General features: G+C 44.8%; 1 protein-coding gene across 1 annotated transcript in view; it reads right to left on the bottom strand.

Annotated features, from left to right (window-relative positions):
* Positions 1 to 19870, bottom strand: part of Zmat4 (zinc finger matrin-type 4) — a 327753-nt gene that overhangs the window by 254908 nt on the left and 52975 nt on the right. Inside the window, exon 2 of the mRNA XM_051182141.1 lies at positions 1051 to 1156. Coding sequence (XP_051038098.1) covers positions 1051 to 1152 — 102 coding nt within the window. The 5' untranslated portion in view covers positions 1153 to 1156. The remainder of the gene's footprint in view (positions 1 to 1050; positions 1157 to 19870) is intronic.

Below are 19870 nucleotides of genomic sequence, written 5' to 3'. Positions count from 1 at the left end.
TGTTGATTTCACAGCTGCTTCAACGAGCCTGTTTGTTTGCCATCATCAAAGCATGGCAACAAAGGAGATAACAGCAATAAAAGAATTTCACATGCTTGACACACTTAGCTTCCAAAACATTTCCACCAGCACAAACCCCTGTGGAGAAGGCAGGCTTAGTGTGCTGTATTTCCGGGTGTGTAGAGGATGTTCTTACTATTTCCGTGGTGCACAGAGAAACCTGGGGCCCAGAACAGTTCAGTGAGTGCGAGTGACAGGGACATTCATGAAACTCATAAGAGAAACAAAAGTTGCTGGCTAACCCTGTAATCCAAGCTTCCTTACAAGTCATTACACATGAAAACCCCTGTCCTGCCCCCACAGCTGTTGGTTCTTTGGAAACTAGAATACACGATGCCTCACTGGGTATCCTGGGATCCCCAGCTCCCTGCCCTCCATTCCCAGGACCTCATTGCTCCCCATCCTCTGCTTTCAATGCAGGGCCAAAGAGCATCTACCAGCCCTACCATGCAAAGGTCACCATGCCCTCCCAGAGCATTGGGGCTAAAACTTAGGTGAGATTGCAGGGACTCCTACCTTCTGATGGTGACAGGGGACTCCTACATTCTAGTGAACATTTTGGTCACTGACAGGTGAGGTTCTCTGAGGAGGAAGTACCTTTATTCCCTCTGAGACCCATGTTTCCCTGTGTGACTAACAAGGGTCTTCGGGCCTATCTTCATTTCACAGGTGGAAGGAAGCAGTGGAACTTGTGTATCTGACATGTATGTCTCACAGGGAGAGCAAAGAAAGGAAGCCCAGTCAGTCTCTAGGGGCTGAAGCACACTTTAAAATATTAATAAACAATATTAAATAAAGTCTGGGAAGTAGCCAGGGCCTCAGAATAATGTCCCCAACCTTTACTCCCTATTCCCAACAAACACATCATGATCTGACTGACACGATACAGACTCACAACTTATAGTTCTGAAAACTCCCCAATACTCCAAAAGTGAGTATCCTCAAGTCCCTCAAGCCACATGATGGCTGAGTGAGCAGGGCTATCCTTACCTCATAATGGGCCACCCGCTGGGATTCGGATATCAGCTGTGCGCTGCACACCTTGCAGTAACTGTCTGTAAACAAATCCTGATCGATATCGGAGGACTTCATCAGGCTAAAGAAAAATCAACAGGAAAGAAAAGGGGAGGGGGGAGTCTGTTACTCTGATAATAATGCAGAATACTAGGCATGTGAAAAGCAGCAAGTCTGTTGATGGTGGTCTGTTGAGGGTGGATGTCTGCAAACCCCCGTGTTACCATACCAACTAATCACAATAATGGATAGTTGATCATTTGCCTATAAAAATCCAACAGGGGTGCTAGAGTCTTAAAAGATAATAATCCATCTTTAGGGTTTTTTTCTTGCTCAAACAAACCAGATTTGTAGCTATTGTTTTTCAGGGAATTTATGTGACAAAATAATTACACATGTGCTATATATTAACAAAGAATTGCAAAGTCCCCAATTCATGCAACAACAGGAAATGGGTCAAAAGCATTCTGATACATCCTCACACTAGAAATAAGATCGGAGTACAAGTCCAAATTCAGAAGTTTACTGGCATGTACGCCCAATAGTGCATGCAACTTGTTTTTAAATATGTAAAGTACACTTTCAGAAATGATAGGTCATTGCTTTATACTTATTTTGTTTTGAAATGCTTCTACAATGAACTTTTTTTTTTTTTTAATCAAGGAACAAATTGTCATAGGAGCCATATACTCAGCATAAAATGCAATTTAAGTTCAATGGCTACACTCTTAAAAATCAGAACAGAAGCTTCCTTCTAACCTCACATCTTGGAACACAAGGAGACCCTGCCCTTTGTGCTGCCTTCCATATTCAGGGATTTCGAGTCCATTAAAAACCTTCTTACCACCCCACACCACAACTGAATAAATGGTAAATAGATATATCCTGTAGTTCCAACCTGCTCTCAGAATGCAGCCCAAGTCCACATGCCAGCTGTGGCTGATAGGCTCTTTACCTATAGTCAGGCACAAACTCTGCTTCATTGTCCCTCCTACCCACTAGGCAACAGATGAAGCCTGACACAGACTGCAGCATACAGAGAGGCAAGAATGTCATCGGCAGGCCCACAGTGCACATTATGGATCCATCCTACTCTAATGCCTTCATCTTACCGACTGGTCTGACCAAAACCCCACTGCTGTTCAGGGGCATGGCCTAAATGATTCCCTTTTCCAAACTTGCCAGCTCCACCTCAGAGTTGATGGTGCCATATGGTTTAGGTGAATCACTCAACTCCTTGTGTCTCAGGTTCTCCCATAACCAAGAAGATTAGAGTAGATTTTACTTGTTAAAACAAAAAACCGCAGTGCAGCAAAGAAAACAATATATTTAAAGTCCTGGATCTAAAACTCTCATCATATTTTCAAATACTTGGAACAACCAATAATTATTCCAGATATCATAGACCTTTGAGTCTTACAGCTGATGTGGACCTGTTATTTCTGGAAATGTTGTTCCTAGTAAATGGCTATTCGGCTTGAAGTCCACCACTTGCCACAGGCCAAGGTTTACTCCCCACCATACACTTTGCAATCTGTCCCAGGGAGGGTGAAAGCATTACTCTATTTCTCTTGGGATAAATAAAAATCTATCCTATTGCAGTGTTCATTCATCAGTTCTGCTATTGGTCCAACACAGAATACTCCTTTATCACAAGATATCTATACTTGAAATTACAAAGAAAACTATTTTTGTCTGTTTCTGAGCCCTGTCCTTCCTCATAACCTTGTGTCTGTTTGAATGCCATCTTCAAGAGCAATGCCAGGGACACAGGAGTCACCAGAAATGGCTCAACAGGGACTGAGGCAGACCCCACCAACAATACAGCATCAGATGTAATCTCTATTCACGCCCCAGGATGAAAATGGAGGAGATGACTTCTGAGTATGGAAAAAGAAAATGTAACAGACATTAGAAATGTCAAATGGTAAATTAAAACTTACATCTTTACACCAAGTTCCTGAAAGTGGTTGCACTTAAGTATTATCATGTTCTCTGCTATTTTTAATAAAGAAGTGCATGAAGATATCTTCGTGGGTGACCTGCTTAATAAGAAACTCCAAATCTCCAGGCACACTCCTCCCTCATCATAGGACCAACTGCAGGCTCCAAACACCATGAAGGGATATTCTGGTACAAGCTGGACTGAGCAGAGCTCGTGGGAGTCTGCCTCAGCGAAGCAGCTGTGCAGCAGAAATAGCCTTAAAGGCAGCACATAAAATGTATATACTACAAAAATATTCCAAAGAAGGGGAAATACCATCCATGGCTTTTCCGGTCATCTTACGTAAGCATATTGATTTGAGCAAGTCTGTGTGCAATGGAACAGGCAATAAAGACCCCTGTGGGTCTGGGACATGAGTGAGATGCTTGAATAGTGCTAGTGGGAGGCAATTAGTGGACAAGTGCCAGTCTGGCTTGTGCAGAGAATTCTTTCTATGCAGGTTGGTTTAGATGGGGAAAAGATCCCATTTGTGACTCAAAGACTGGAATTCTCAAGAAGGAAAGCTGCCATCTGCTCCCCTCCTCTGGCTTATCTGAAAATCTGCTCCCCTCCTCTGGCTTATCTGAAAAGCCCTCAGCTTCACTGTTCTTCAGCACATGAAGGGAGGGAAGAGAGGGTGCAGGGATACACTCCCTTCCTAGCCTTGCCCACCATGCTAACAGGCCCATGTCTCCTGTAGCAGCTGGGAGAGGAACAGAGCCATCAAGTCCTCACTAATCGGTGCCACAGTGTGAGGACCTCCTGTCTGCAACTTGCTCACTGTGTAATGCCATAAGGCCCTTGGGAATTCTGGGTAAAAGACAAGCATAGTGGTATGGAGGAGTCTAACTTCCCCTACTTTATCTGAAAAAAAAAAGTTTCATCTTTGGTGCTCAACCACCAGTACACTTTAAAGACACACCACAAAGCCATCACCATGGACTAGAGTGACGTAAACGTTTTTTCACAGTTCACCAGGGATTGTGCCATCTGCAGGAGAGAAGAATAGCAGGCCATGTCAAATCTGGTCAGATGACTTTGCTCTCCCTGGTGTCTATTCTAAGAGAACCAGGAGATAGCATTATTGGTATAAGAGTCAGATGCACAGCTGGGCAAAATATGGAAAACCTAAAAAGCAAGAGCTCTTTTTGATCTCCTAACATCATACTATGCAGCCCCAGTTGGCCCAGAACAGGCTGCCCTTAAATGCATAGAGACTGACCTTTCTCTACTTCCCAGGTGGTGGAATTAAAGGTGTATATCACTATATAATAGTCACTGCGACACTAGTATGTATGGGGCAGAGCAATGACAGTAGGCACAGTCCTTGGGTCCAAAGCCTCTAGGGCAATGTTACAACAAAACACCACACAGACACACAGACGCACAGACACACACACACACACACACACACACACACACACACACACACACACACACACCAGTCCTTAAGACAAAGAAAGATCTGCTATAAACATTGGTGGATAGGTTAGACAGCTAGAGATGACAAGATAGTATCATGGAACTCTCAAGGAGGTTATATTAGACTTGAAGATGGGAGGATGGATAAGGACAGAGGAAAATGGGTCAAACTCTAAGTCAATCCTTTCCCCTGGCACAAACGAAGCATGATCACCAGCAAGCATAAGAATTTGTGTGTGGGTAAGGGTAGAGGCCAACAGGGAATGACACAAAGTGAAGGGAAAGCAAGTGGTGGTAAGAAATGGATGAAGGAGCCTGAGCAGGTGGAAGGAGAGACTGATGACAACAGCCAGGTCCTAAATGTCCTCCTGGTGCAGAGAGGCCTTTGCCAGGGTCCTCAGAAGTGGCTGTCCTCTGGCCTTAAGAGCAGACTGCAGACAGAGAGGCTAAAACCTTTATGGGCTCCATGCAATGGGGAAGTACTGTTCTCTCCATGACTGACTGTGTGAAAATAAAGTTGACTCAGAGACCTTGAAGGCCCTGTAAGGTGACTCAGAAGAGAAAGTCATTAGCACCCATTCTGGTTTGGCTAATCACCAGTCAGGGTGTCCGGCCAGTTCAATAGTCCCTCTGTGTTCTGGTCTCTTCATCTATGAACTGAGAAGAGGATGGATCTCACCGGGTTATTGTGAAGGTCTGAAGTAAAGTGGATAAAGCATCTGATACAGAGTGGCATATGGCAGACACTTAAGAAGCCAATATTCTGACCATTGCTAGCAATATTACCAAATCTGGTGTGGTGTTTTTGGAGCAATACTGTAAATATTTAAGAAGAGAAGTAAACAGAGCCATGTCAGAGGCTGGGCAGGAAGATGACAGACCCAGGGCACTGAAATCATAGCTCTTGATGCTCATCTAGTCATTCTATGACCTGCACCATCCTCAGATGAGTAAATGCAGCTAACAATCAGGTCTAGGACCCATGAATACCCTCACTGGGGAAACTGATGGGAATCTGCCCCCCCTTTCCCATTCCCACTCTCCTCCCTGTGGTCTGCTCCCCAAGGGCCACAGAAGGAAGCATACACAATCCAAGGTTTGGCAGCAGGCAATACAGCAGTCTTAGCCCACAGCTCCTCGATGTTCCAAGGTGTCTGAGCAACCACGCCCCCTCAAGGGGCCATCTATCCCGTCCCACCTCTGAGGGAAGCAGGCTGGAGTGTGATGCTGTCCACTGTGTGGTCCTCACTGTACCTTCAGCTCTGGTGGCCATCATTCTACAGCTCACCGGGGAGGTTAACAGTCTACCTTCTCTCCTTTACAGTGATCCTTCAAGGATAGGAATTAAGACTTGCACTGTTCCCAACCTGAGAGTTCTACAGGTAGCATAGAATGCTGGTCTGTGTGACACAACCTGCTCTCCAGTTCCATGGCTGTAGCATCACTAAGCAGAGTCCTGACAGCACCTGGCCCTAGTGAAAGTTCCTAATCTGGGAGGAAAGATTTTGCCTAAGGCTTCCCCCTACACTGGCTCTGTAAATGCCTCATTTTCTCTGTGAAGACACTAAGACTCGGGGGTGATTATTTTGCCTGAAGGTCCCTGAGTCTCCAACATGACAGTCAGGTTTCTAAGCCAGGGTTGAATCCCTTGTCTATAGACATGCTCTAGTTGGGCTGCCTTTTCCATTCTGTGTTACTTAGCCTCCATCACAGCTCTGTCTAGGACAATGGAAGGTGCTTGAAAGCCCAGGATAGATGCCTAAGGGCCATTTCTGACTTCAGTGCCTAGACATTCCTTTCGTGGTCTGAACAGAGCAATGACACAATAGCATCTTGTAAATATTTCATGTCCATGTTTATATCCACAAGGTTTCAGGCATGGGTGCCATGGCCACCTTCAGATTAGGTATCCACTACTATTTTCAATTTAGCCTGACACCTTGAGGAGTCAATGTACTTCATGCCCAGTACAACTGGGCCCTTCTGATCCAGCCTGGCACCTTCCTCTCTAGGCCACATGGCCTTCCTGCCCACCATGAAATAGCTACATAGCTCTCAGAATCTCTGGCCTCTGCTCCCCAGTATTCAACATAGGCAGCCTAAGCTTTTTATCTCCTGTGATGGTCACTAATAATGTCCTCAATTCAAGTGCTCCCTCCGCATTTAACGATTATTCATACCCAAAAAGCACTTACAAGTTTTTTTTTTTCTGCTCTCCTTTATTACTGTAAAAACCATACTTAGAAAGAGGAAGGGGGATGTTGAGATCAGGGCTGACCCATCTTCAATACAGAACAAATAAGCCTTGGCTTGCCCCTATGCAGTCCCTTTAAGCTTCTATTCCCCAAGCCCTGATGCTACCTCTAATGCTTTGTACCTACAATCTGCTTTTCACCTCCTTCCCCTTCTAGGTCTCTGTCACTATTCTACTTTACTAGTCTACCTAGCAGCAAAGAGAAAAAGAATTGTGCCAGGGCAGGGGATGAGGCAGACAGGGAGCTTCAGAATTCAAGTCAACAGTGCCCCTCTGTAACCCACACAGGCACTCAAGGGCCTCTGATGATGGGTCTGCCCTGTCTCCATCACATCTCCCTCCAAGCCAAGTGGGTGATGCAGGGCTGGTTGCCGTGGCAGCAGACTAAGCAGGAAAAAAAAAGCCCAAAATTTACTTCAGAAATGAAAGCAGGTTGTGACATCCAGCCAGAGAACAGGGGCAGCAAGCAGAAAACAGTGTAGAGCAGAACAGGTAAGGATGTCTGTACTGGAGTTGTGGTAGCACCCTCCTGCCCACATTTCCCTATAATTTAGCATGCATGTGGGTGACCAGACAAAGAAATCTCCCATAGTGCCTTGTACAGGGTGAAGGTCAAAGACATGGCCATCATGAAGAAACCTTGTGAGTCTGTGTTTCTTAGAATTGCAGCCATCCTTGCAGCCTGAAGACCTGGTGTTGTTCAAACAAAGGGATCTGGTTGTTCACATCTCCCACTATACAGAATCCAGATGTACCCACAAGCTGTTCCCTACCCTAAGCTGGCAGCACCTCCATCCCTACCCCAATGCCCTTTCCTTGCTCCATGTCAGCAAGAGAGGTGATATTGACTCACACCATTTCAGTAATTTCCTTTTAAGGGCAGACTCTCTTCCCTGGTAAGGCCAGGCTCTGTGGTTCCTGACTCACAGGCACGTGCCACTGCTGGGTACACTCCTGACCCTGGCAATGGAATCACTTCTGTCAGCCTCTGTCATTGTGCACAACCTGACCCAGTGGCATCTGAGAGGGAAGGCAGCATCATACAGTATGGATGGCACTCCGGCCAAACCCTGTGGCAAACCACAGTGCTCACAGTGCTGGCAGCAGGCGCCTGGCTCCCAGCCACTTCTCCCTGGTACCTTTTCCTTTGAATGGACACATCTGAACCACAGATCCCACAAGGTACTAGTGAGATTGGTGCTGAGCAATGAGGCCACAACTTCAGCCTATCTAGGTAGTTCTTTGTAAATCCCACAGGAATCGCATGCCGTTTACCAAATGCTACCTACCACAGTCTCGAGCATATCACGGATTCACTTAGATTGCCCCTTGATTCATGACTCAGACTTTTATTGGGCATTGTCTACATTCCTGGCACTACTTTGATCTTGAGGTTTGTAGTCATTAGTGAATCTCTAAGGTTCTGATCTCATAGAGGAGATCCATGTAGTGGGACCAAACATACACCATGCTATCCAAACAGACAGGCTATTGAAGTCTTCCTCCACCTAAAAATAATACTGGGCTGCAAGTGCGAGAGGCAAGCAGATCTAGTAGAGATTTTAAAAAGAAAAGGCATTGTGTCCAGGCTTCCAGAAGATCCTAACATCAGCTCTGAGGACAGCATGTAGTCCAGTAACAAGCCTGTCTATGACCAGGTGATGGGTCTAACGAGCTGATGAACGTCACTGTCAGGGAAAACAATGTTTGCTTCTGTAAGAAGTCCAGCACCTTCACAGCCTCATCAGTTGGATGGGGAGAAGATGGAGAACTTGGATTTTTAGTTCCTTTACCACATCAAGTCAGAGTAAAACCAGAGCCAACATCACATGGGTAAGGACAGACAAAGGCAGGAAACAGAAACAAACCAATAAACAAACAAACAAAACCTCATTAGCCCACGATGATAGCAACAGTAGGGAAGAGAAAAATAGGAGGGACTGAAGCTTTCTCCTGTCTGTCACTTACTCCATCAAACCAATGCCTCTCCCACTTTATCAAATCAAAAGCCACCCAGCCCCATTCAAAAGAAGGCCAGGGCTGAAGAGACAGCTCAGTGGTAAAGAGTGCACACACGCTCCTGAAGATGGTCAGGGCTGGTTTCCCAGCACCCATGTTGGTCAGCTCTCAACCACCTGTAACTCCAGTTCTAGAGAATCTGTCACACTTTTCTGGTGTCCACTGTCACTTATACTCATGTGAGTGCATTCATACACATGCACACGTGTGCGTGAGTGCACACACACACACACACACACACACATGTGTTCATGCACACACACAAACAACACAATGCATGTTTTAAAATTAAAGAATAGTAATAAAACAAGGCAAAAATTCAGTGTGGAGCCCTCAAATTCTAAGTTAAGCAGGTGAATGTTGAAAAACAGTGGTTTCCTTAATTGTTAAAAAAAAAAATCATAGTACTTCTTTTCAACATTGGCTACAAGTCTTCAACTTTACAGTTTATAAAAAAGCAGTCATCCTTTTACTGTAACTTGTTTGCATGATTCCTGAAGACAGGGATGCCCCTACTGAACAGGCAGGCTGAGGGCAGTTTCGATGCAGCACTCATGTGGAGGGTGGCACCTGTATACAAACATGAGCTAAGGCAGCCATGGCCAATCATTACTTGTCTTTGAACCCAGGATGCATGGCTAACACATGGGTAGCCAGTCAGGCAGACATATCCATCTGTCTATCCTTCATAACTAACTTAATGTGACGTCTTCAAGGAATCCAGACTGCTGGATCTTTTTTTTTTTTTTTTCCCTTTTGTCTCTTCATCCTTCTAAAACCAACAAACTGTAGGACATCTAAAAATGCCAAAATGCCACTTGAATTTAAATTTTAATTAACCATTAACTTTTAATTATAAAATAATTTATTCCATCCAGCCACTAAATTATTCCAGTGATAGGGGGAAGGATAGCTACTTATCTGAATGATGGCTTGCAGATCTCACCTTCCACGCCATCCATTAGCTAGAACTTCTGTTCAAATCTGAGATCTAGGGGTTATAGCTCAGTGGTAGAGCATTTGACTGCAAATCTGAGATCTAATTTGAAATCTTATGACAAACCCTGCTTTGGAATGAAGCAAGTAAGGAAAATGCTGATGGCTTAGGGAATTCAGCCACCATGGGAATCCGACATATAAAGGTTACTGTGTATATATTGTGCTCATGAATAGTCAATCAGGAGATTGTTGATAGCAAGAGTGTCAGGCTAGCTACAGTGTTGTGGAAAGTGTGGACACAGGATCTTTCATACAATTTTAACAGGAAAGCTTGCAAGCTTAGCATTATCCTCCAAGCCCAATAGCCCTACTCATACTTTACAGGGGAAAAATTCTTGCTTATGTACAATATAGGGCAGCTAAAGTATGATGATGGCACTTTCTTCAAATAGCCAAATTTGTACACCCCACATATGCATGAATAAACGGATCTATAATCACAGCATAATACAGAATAAAACACAGCAAGACAGGAGATTATGATGGCTGAATCATGGATCCCCAATATTCATGTGAAAGAAAAGTACAAAAAGGATGCATATGAAACTCTTTTAAAGTCTTGTGTCCAGGTAAGATACAACTCTGAAAATGTTTGTAAATAAGTAAGCACAGGATACAAGATGGTGGTACCTTAAGTGGAAGAGATAAGGCAGGACAAGGGAGATCCATACAGCTACTGACAGAATGTTGCCAGTTCTTAGCTTTGCTAAGAAGATATCCTATGGGTGCTCATTCTGCTATAACAGATGGTAAATGATGAAAGTCATAATTTGATGACAGAGATGACAGATAGATAGACATGCTGGTGGATGGATGGATAGATGGCATAAAGATGACAAAAGATAGATGATAAATGACAGCTAGGCACCATGTATATACCAATGATGACAGAACTGTCTAGAAATGGATCGTCTACATTCTATGTCACAGATGTCTTTTTTTCTTGGTTCCATCTCCAGTTTAAAAAATTAGACTAGATTATCCTGCCTCTATTGCATCCAATGAACCATATAGGTAATCTCTGTGTATAAATGATGTACATATTTCTAGGCCTGGAATTAAAAGCCCAGTGCATGCAGCAATCTGGCGTCTTCCTCTCTTACAGGTTGGAAAACTGTGGCCTTGGTCAACCTGGAAGCCTATGTTCAAGAACAGAGGGGAACTGAAGACCATAGTTCTCAAACAGAGTAGAGCCTCTGATCGCCAACCCTTGAAATAAACTCTTGATGTACTTGGCCACTCCAATTCCAGGACTTGCCTAGTATTACTTTAACTAACTCCATTTCAATGACTAGCTTCATGTGGTGGAAAAAACAATGTACAGACATGCACATTTTGCCTAGGTAAGCATCTTCTAAGCCTGGTGTGGAGATGGGGGAAAAAGAAACCCAGAGACGGTTGAAAGTTTCTACTCTAGAAATGAGACTATTACACTTGCCACTGTGCTCAGTGCAATGGACCAGACAGCCTTGACCTCAGTGTGACTGCTCGTTCACACACAGCAGGAACAATGTGGCCCACTAAGTTCTGGAGTTGAAAATAAATTTATAGGGACACAAGGCGTTGTTTAGGGCCAGAAGCCTGTCACTGATGCACTAACCAGAAATGTGGACCAGGTCCTGGAGGCCCTTCAGTAAGGCTGCTCTTTCTGCCTGCCTTTGAACAAATCTGTCTCACTACTTCTGGCAGGACTGTGCTTCTGTCTTCTGAGATCTACTTTGATATCGTATGAGGGGGCAAACCAAGCAGATGGTCATGACCACTGGGATGCCAGGTAATGACCAAGTGCCTCACATCAGAGTATCCAGGTCTTGTCACCTGGCCAGAAATGACAGCTTGGCTGTCTGGCAACAGCCCTGATGTTGGGAAGGAAGCACACACTTCTCCACTCAGTTCTTAATTTATTTATACTTTCTAATCCACCCCCACCCCTACCCTCATCCATTCTCCCCTCCTTTTTGGCCAAGATGAATGGCAACTAGGCAGTTTTCCTGGAAAGGAAACTGGGTTGGTGCATATTCATCACCTGGCTTGCTGAATCCCAGGCTTTGGGACACAGCAGCATGCCCGTACGGGCTAGCAATACCCTCTGCTGCCCCTGCTTACTCACCATTACTCTGACCACAAGCCTGGCAGAGAACTGCCCATGCCTCCTCCCATACTGCCCACCTACCAACAGACAGACCTTCAAGCTAATGCACCTTCTATACTCCTTCTTCCCCATTTCCCTTTGAAAGGGAGGATGGGCCTGCACTGGAAGAGAGCTATCAAGCAAACAGAAGGAAGAGGATATGGCTGGCAGATGAAGGTCAAATGAAAATTTGGCAAGACAAAAGAAGAGGAAGGTGACATTCTTCTTGTATCAGAACAACCTGAAGATAGAATGAGGCCATCCCATGATGCAGACAAATTTTAAAACATCACATCACTACATGGGGCCTGGGGGAATCTTAGATTTTTTTTAATCTAATCTCTTCAGTATAAAAAAGAATATAAAATGATACCCAAACAGGTGGTGGGATGTACTCATGTCCCCTGCTTATAGGTAAAAAGGGAAATGGAGAGAACTACTCCCCCTAAAAGAATACTATTCTTTTTCTACAACTCATTTCCAACTCTTAGCTGCCCCCTTTAAGGACCTATTTGGGTGAGAAAGATCACACCCACCATTTTCAATTCTTGGAAGACAAAACCTATGTGACTGGTCAATAACACCAGTGCAACTAACAAGAACCCTCCTCCAGGCCATGAGCAGGCACCTCAGCTCATGTGCAACATGTGACTTACAAAGATCAAACCCAGGTACCCGTGACATGACCAAGTCTGCAATACCACGAGACAAATCTAAAAAAAGTGAGTACTCGCTTCAGTTATTCCTATCTCTCACCGACCAAAACTAGGATGTCATGACCCCGGGTCAGTAGGCTCTGACTTGCTAACTGAGTGGCCAGGACCAAATGTATAATGAAGACGGGAACATGGGAACACACAATCCAGGTACCACATCAAGGAAGATGCACCCACTTACTAAGAATGTTGGTGGAATGCCTTCAGCTTCAGGAGTCAGTCCTTTAGCACTAAGCTCTGCTGCAGAGAGATGATTATTTACTTATTCACTGTCACTCCTTCCTGGGGGCCATGGCCACCAGCTGGGATCACAAAAGTCAAGACTTCCCCATCCTCACTGCTCACAGTGGGCCAACACAAAGAGGCCACCTCAGTTGCAAACTCCCAGCAGAGCCAACAGAGATTAGGGTGCCTACACTAAAGGCCATCTTCTCCCCTCACTCTGCTGTGCCTTCCACAGGTGTGCCTCTCCACAGGAGCACCAAACTCTTAGGAGCCTGTTTCCTGGCAAGCCCTTGTGGCACACCTTATTGCTGTCCCTTCATTAGCCAGACCTCACACAGTAGGCCCACCACTGAACTCTGCCTCATTGAAGACCAGCAAGGGACTAAATCCTACAGCCAGAGACTGGATCAATTCCCAGAGCACAAGAACTCCAGAAGTTCCTAAACGTATTCACAGAGTTAACATTTATGCGATTGGAGGCAATGAATTGTTTCTGGTGAAGCTGTATCCTGGGATGTGTTCAATACTGCTTAATAATAATATGCTAGCATCGAGTCCCAATTCCCATTCTTTTGATGTCATTCTGTAATGTAGTTACAGATACTATCTGCCATCTGACTGGGACTGATGCGTCTAAGTTCCATAATGTCAAATAAGTCATATTGCAGTAACTCTTCCTACCCACTGCTAAAAATATTTTTTCTTCCCACACAGCTATTCCTAATGAGATATTTCAAGACACCTGGCACCCAAGGGAGTTCCTTGACTAATTTACCCAGGAGTCCCATGAAAGGGAAATTATACACAACAGTGCCCCGCTGGAAGCTAGTGCCAGAGTAAAAGAAGAATGTCAGGCCTACAGGCGTCATTTGACCACAGAGGGGGTCAAACTCTGTACAATTTATGATGTGTTGGTGCAGCAAATAGACCTAAAGAGGAGCCTTCCCCAGCTTGCATGTTGGCTTTGTCCTAGGACCCTGACTACCTACTAGGATTCTTGTGAGCAGCAGCCTGAAGCCTGGACAACTGCTAACACTAATGTAGATATGAGTTCAGATCACCTCCAGCCAGCACCTGCTCTTTCCCTCAGTCACCTCTGTAGCTTGTAAATGATGTACATGCTTCTCATCACTCAGCAGATTCCAACGCCAGGAAGCACTTCCCATGATGCTCTTCTCCATCCTCCCAATGCTTGGTTAAGGCTCCTTTCCAGGTCCCTCTACCACCATACAACACTCTTGTCCAAAAGTCCCAATGCATTCTTGGAAGGGTGTGTTGACTTGCTCAAGTACAATAAACCTCTGAAGAGGTAGGGACTGCTGTTCATCTTTATTATCAGTAGCCAACTGGGAAATAATAAAACTGAGAATACTCTTAATGAAATAATAAAAATAAAATTTACTTGCTATAGTCAACATTGCATGAACAGAATGTTTTGTGTCTGTTTGTTGACAAAGTCTCATCCTGAAAATTATTGCTAACAGCCCAAAGGGTGATCTTTTGGAAACAAACTCAAGAGCACACCAGCTCATCAGTGCCTGCAGCACCCACTGACTTGTCCACCCATGCCCATTCCAGAGACAATACAAAGCACCTGACTGTAACGAGAAGACGATGCCTCTGCAGTTGGGTGCAAGACTGAGAGGCCTTCCCTTCATACTGCAGTGTTCCGGCACATTGAGTCTTTATCTAGTTGGAGATGAGAGTAAGGGAAGAAACAGATGGGCTCCCCAACACTCCCTGTCCTTCTACTGCTCCTCTTCTGACCAGTCTTCCCTCATGGCCTTGGATCAGCTGCATCTCCATTCAGAATGTGCCCATGGAGACCCACAGCCAAACAATAGGAACTTGGGGAATCCACAGAAAAGGGGAAAGGAGAACTTTAGGAGCCACAGGGGTCAAGGACACTACAAGAAAACCCCAGAATCAACTAACCTGGACTCATAGGATACTGTAGCTACAGTCAGGGAGCCTGCATGTGTCTGCACTAGGTCCTCTGCATCCATTAAGATTGTGTAGTTTGGTGTTCTTGTGGGTCTCCTAACAGTGGGAGTGTGGTTGTCTCTGACTCTATCTATGGCTGCTTTGGGGCCCCTTTTCCTCCTACTTGGTGACCCTATCCAGCCTTGACATAAGGGTATGTGCCTGCCTATTCTTACTGTAACTTGTTATGCTATGTTTGGTTGATGTCCCTGGAAGGTCTGCTCCTTTCTGAAGGGAAATAGAAGAGGAGTAGATCTGGAGTAGGGGGGGAGACTAGAAAGAGAAGAGGAAAGGGAAACAGTAGTCTGGATAAAATATAAGAAAAAATATTAATTAAAAAAGAAAGATGTTAATGAGTGTTCATCTCTCTACAGTCATCATTTACTGGCGAGAGTTGTGTGAATTTTATCTCCCAGAACTTGTGACTGAAAACTCCTTTGGAAGTATAATTTTGGTGGTTTGAATGAGAATGGTCCCCAGAAGCCCATATGTTTGAATACTCAGTTCCCAGTTGGTGAAGATGTTTAGAAGGATTAAGGGGCGTGGCCTTTGGAGGAGATGTGTCATTTGAGGTTTGGAAAGACTGATCCAATGCCCAGTGTGAGCTTGGCTTCCGTTTGTGGATAAGGATGTGAGCCCTCTGCGGCTGCTCCAGTGCCATTCCTGATTGCCTTCTGCCTTCTGTTCCCACCATTGCAGTGATGGACTCCTGTCCTGCAGGTAATGGAACCCTAACTAAGAGCTTTCTTTTGTAAGTTGCTTTGGTCATGGTGTTTTATCGCAGTGACTTAGAAGTGACTAAGACAATCCTGGGGAGATAAAGAAGACAAGGTCCTACTGGGACAGGGTAAAGCAGACACTTCACCCTACTAACACATGAAGATGAGAGCCATGTGACAGGGTATAACAGAGGCAGACAGGAAGTTTTGTTGACAACCTAAAGAAGTCCAGAGATTGTTCCTCTAGAACCCTCGGAAAAGGCCTCACCTTAAGACCTTGGTTTTAGACTTCAAAAACTTCCAGAGGTGGTTTTGCTAAGCCACCCTCTGCATGATCCCTTTATCACAACTGTTCTAGGAAAAATATATACTGATCACCCATTTGATGATGTATTCTCAAGTTCCACAAAATGAATATATCTCATCCCCTTTACAATCGTGGAAAGTGTTTGTGGAGGCATGAGATCCAAATAACATGTCCAAGGAAAGTTCAGTATGAACCCACAGAATTATCACCAAGGAGTCAACGATTCAAAACCATCTCTCCTATCTTCAAATCCAAAATGGTTCTTCACCTTCGACATGGAATTGTTATTGGGGTCTTTGTTTTGAGGTTCTCCAAATACTTATTAAAATATTCATATTACCTTTCCTTCTTCCCAGTTACCAAAAAACAAACTTGCAACTCTGACTGCATTCAAATCTCAGGGCCAGGAAAGGTGAAGCCAGCCACAGCTGCAACCACCAGCCTGTCCCACACCCTACCTGGGTTACCACACCTGCTCTGGGGCTTCAACAAAAGCAGTCCTTAAAAACTGCATTTAGCTGCCAGTGTCATAAAGGGGGCCCAGAAGCAACTAGGCATTTTTAATCACTTAATTCCACATTGAATCTTCTCAAGAAGAAAGCAATAATTACAGATCTCTGACTGGTCCTTGGCTGGTCTTCAATCAACTGCATTCCTTCGAGGTATTATAAAACACACACACACACACACACACACACACACACACACACATACACATACACACACACAAACACACATTTAAAACAGTTTTCTCATGAATCTCAAGGCCTTAACACAGAGTCAAAGCCAGGAAGCAACTTGGATTGTCTTCTCCCTTATGACGAAGTTGTACTATCTCAGTGCCACCTGATGCTATGACCTGAATCAAAACTCCAAAGCAGAACCATGAGAGTGACCATGCAGCACCCAGTACCATATCCAAGGTCCCAGACACACAATTCATCAGTAGGTGGGTTAGAGACTCAATCCCTGTCCCCTATGTTCAGCGCAGTACAAAGTGCCATTTGTGTGCTGGGGATAAGATGAAATTGGGAGGAAGGTGAGGAAAAGACATGAAATCTCATTTTCTCTGGGAGCAGAAAGCTGATAAAGAACATCACCCCTCCACCATCTATTGAACGAGTCTCTGCTGTGATTGTCCCAGAACAGCAGCACTAAGTCTCAACTATCCCAGCCCTTTATCTCCATGTGCTTAGCACTCCCCATCCTTCTATAAACACTGTAGTGATTCTATAGGTGGCTGCTGCTAAACACCATTGAATTATATTCCAGGCATCACACCTGAGACTGCCTTCTCCAGAGCCCAAAGGATTTGTGGCCTCAAGTCATCAACGTGTTCTGTCAATACAAATGGCTCGAACAGAATCCATCTCAAGAGCTATCAGTGAAATCAAAGTTGGTTGAATGAGGGTGAAGTTAATTTTGAGTCTGGGCTAGTTGGACAACTGGGAGCATGGGAAAATAAAGCCAGCAAGGTGGTGGAAAAATTAAGCCAGCAGGATGTTGCACACATTTTGGGGGGAACTATTTATAACATCTTTAACCTCTGCTTTACAAGGCAGAAATACAGAACATCCAGAAAATCTGAACTCTACAATCTGAAAATCTGTAATATAACTGAAATGTAGCTATTCAGCAAAAGCCCAGGAAAAAATACTGGGCATTTTTATTAGCTCAGCCCAGGAACAAAAATGATGCTCAACTATTCCACCATTGTCCACAAGTTAGGAGACAGGAAACTGTTTTGTTTGCTTTCTGAAAAGGGCTAAATGAAATGTATTGCTCACCATGCATTACAACCAATGTTATATGTTAACTTGGATAAAGGATGCCAAGGAACCCATAGATGGTGGCTCAAGCCTTTAATCCCAGCACTTGGGAGACAGAACTCTGTGAGTTCCAGGCCAGCCTGGTCTACAGATCTACAGAAGGATGCCAAGAAAGCTGAACAAACAACATTCCTGATGATTCTAGAAGGGGTTAGAATGTGTACTTATAGACTGAGTAAAACTAAACTTTGTCAACCAGTGCAGGTGGGCTTCCTCCGGCCTGTTGAAGATACAACAAGCCAGCAAAGTTGTTTTTCCTCTCCTTGAGCTGAAGCTTTCCTCTTTCCCTGACCTGGGGACTTGCCTGCACACACACATGCATGTATTGAGCGTGGGATCTTTTGTCCTGTTATGTGGGGCAGCTGAAGAAACTGAGGTCTAAAAGTACTGAAGTGACTTCTAGGGCTACAGTTCATCAGTAGGGATTGTGCTTAGCCTGAACAGTGGTTTGACTCAGGGTTCTCAAATAGTCTCAGGCCCCATTTTATACTTGGTTCCTGGTTGGTGGTGATGTTTGGGGAGGCGTAGGAGGTATAGCCTCACTGGAGGAAGTTTATCAGTAGAGAAGGCTTTGAGAGGTCAAAGACCCCCATCATTTCCAGTTCACCCTCTGTTTCCTGCTTGTGGTTGAGGATGCTCCTGCCACCAGTCCTGTCTACTGCCACATTTCCCTGCCATGATCACGCAGACACAAATCTTTCTGCAACTGTGAGCTGAAAATAAACCTGTCCTTCTATAAGTTTCCTTGGCTATGGTGCTTTATCACAGCAGTGCCAAAGCAGTGGCCATAGCCTGCATGAAGCCTGGGTTCACTCTCCAACACTAGGAGAAATGATGTCACGTGGTCTGAGGCAGAGTCGAGGCACGGCACAAGCTCCGGCACCTGTGCATTGGTGTAAGGAGAGGTGACAGGGCTCCTCCAGAAGGGAAGGTCTCCCTCAACCCGCTTTGCTTCACTGACTGTGCATACATCAGTAAGTTAGAGATGTGACACTGACTGAGCTCTCCGACTGTTGGGAGACTCAGTCCCAGGGAACATGATTGCAGGGCTGAGTGGGCCTCCCAACTAAACACCAAGCAGCAATGATTCTTACTCAAGAGCCTTCCAGCCTCACCACCCAATTAGCTCACCCCACACTCCCTCCTATGTGACTTAGATCACTAAGAGAAATGCGTGGATACCTTAGGACTGCCCCCAGATCAATGTAGCCAAACAGTTCCAAAAAGGAAATTCTAACAATCATCATTACTATTTTTCAAAAGCTTTGTTGCCTTCAGAGAGAAACACTCTCCTTTAGAGACTTGACAGTCTGTAGATTACTCAGGAAGAGGACAAAAAGTTAAAAGTTATTAATGGGCATCTCTAAGCAGGCACTTAAGGAAAAAAAAAAAGAAAAGAAAAACATGTCTCCCTCAGGTCCCCAGTCTCTTCAGATGCTGCAGGCCAGTTGATGGCTTTTCTGCTTCTGAAAGATAATATAGCCTTCAGTGCAGTTGCTAAAATGGTCCACAAACCAGTAGGTTGTGTCAGCCTTCTGAAAACATAGCGGTATCCTATAATTTCAGCATAGGCAGGATACTTGCTTATGTTTACACATTAGTCCCCACATAGTAAGATCCCTGTAGTTGATTGTTTTAACTCTTTTGGCTCTTTGGAGTCTTTGGGGGCTCACCACCCAGCTCCCAAATAACTTACACACAGAGGCTTATTATTTAGCAATGCCCAACCTTAGCTTGGCTTGGTTTTTTTTCTGGATTTTCTAACTTAAATTATCCTGACTACCTTTTGCCTCTGGACTTTTTCCTTTTCTTACTTCTGTATATCTTTTATTTTTTAATTTATTTATTTTTATTTTACATGTCGATCCCAGTTCCCTCTCCCTCCCTCCCTCTTACCCTCTCTGCCCCCTCACATGTACCCCAACCACCCTCCCCTCCCACCCCCCCCACCCCAATTCCACATGTAGGGCAATGCCATCCAGGTGGGGTCATGTAAATCTGTCAAGTCATTTGAAGTGGGGACTAGGACTTCTCTCCTGTCTCTAGGTTAAGGCAGTTATCCCTCCATGGGGGATGTGTCCGGACATTTTTTTGTGCACTAGGGATACATCCTGGCTCCACTGTCTGAGGTTCTTTAGACTGCTCAGTCCTTCTGGCTGAGACCCATATTCAGGGGGCCTGAGTCAGTCCCATGCTGGATTCCCAGCT

This window comes from Phodopus roborovskii, unplaced genomic scaffold (assembly GCF_943737965.1).
Source record: "Phodopus roborovskii unplaced genomic scaffold, PHOROB, whole genome shotgun sequence".
Lineage (NCBI taxonomy): Eukaryota > Metazoa > Chordata > Mammalia > Rodentia > Cricetidae > Phodopus > Phodopus roborovskii.
The sequence above is the reverse complement of the archived record's forward strand: the minus strand, read 5'-3'. Positions and strand labels throughout refer to the sequence as shown.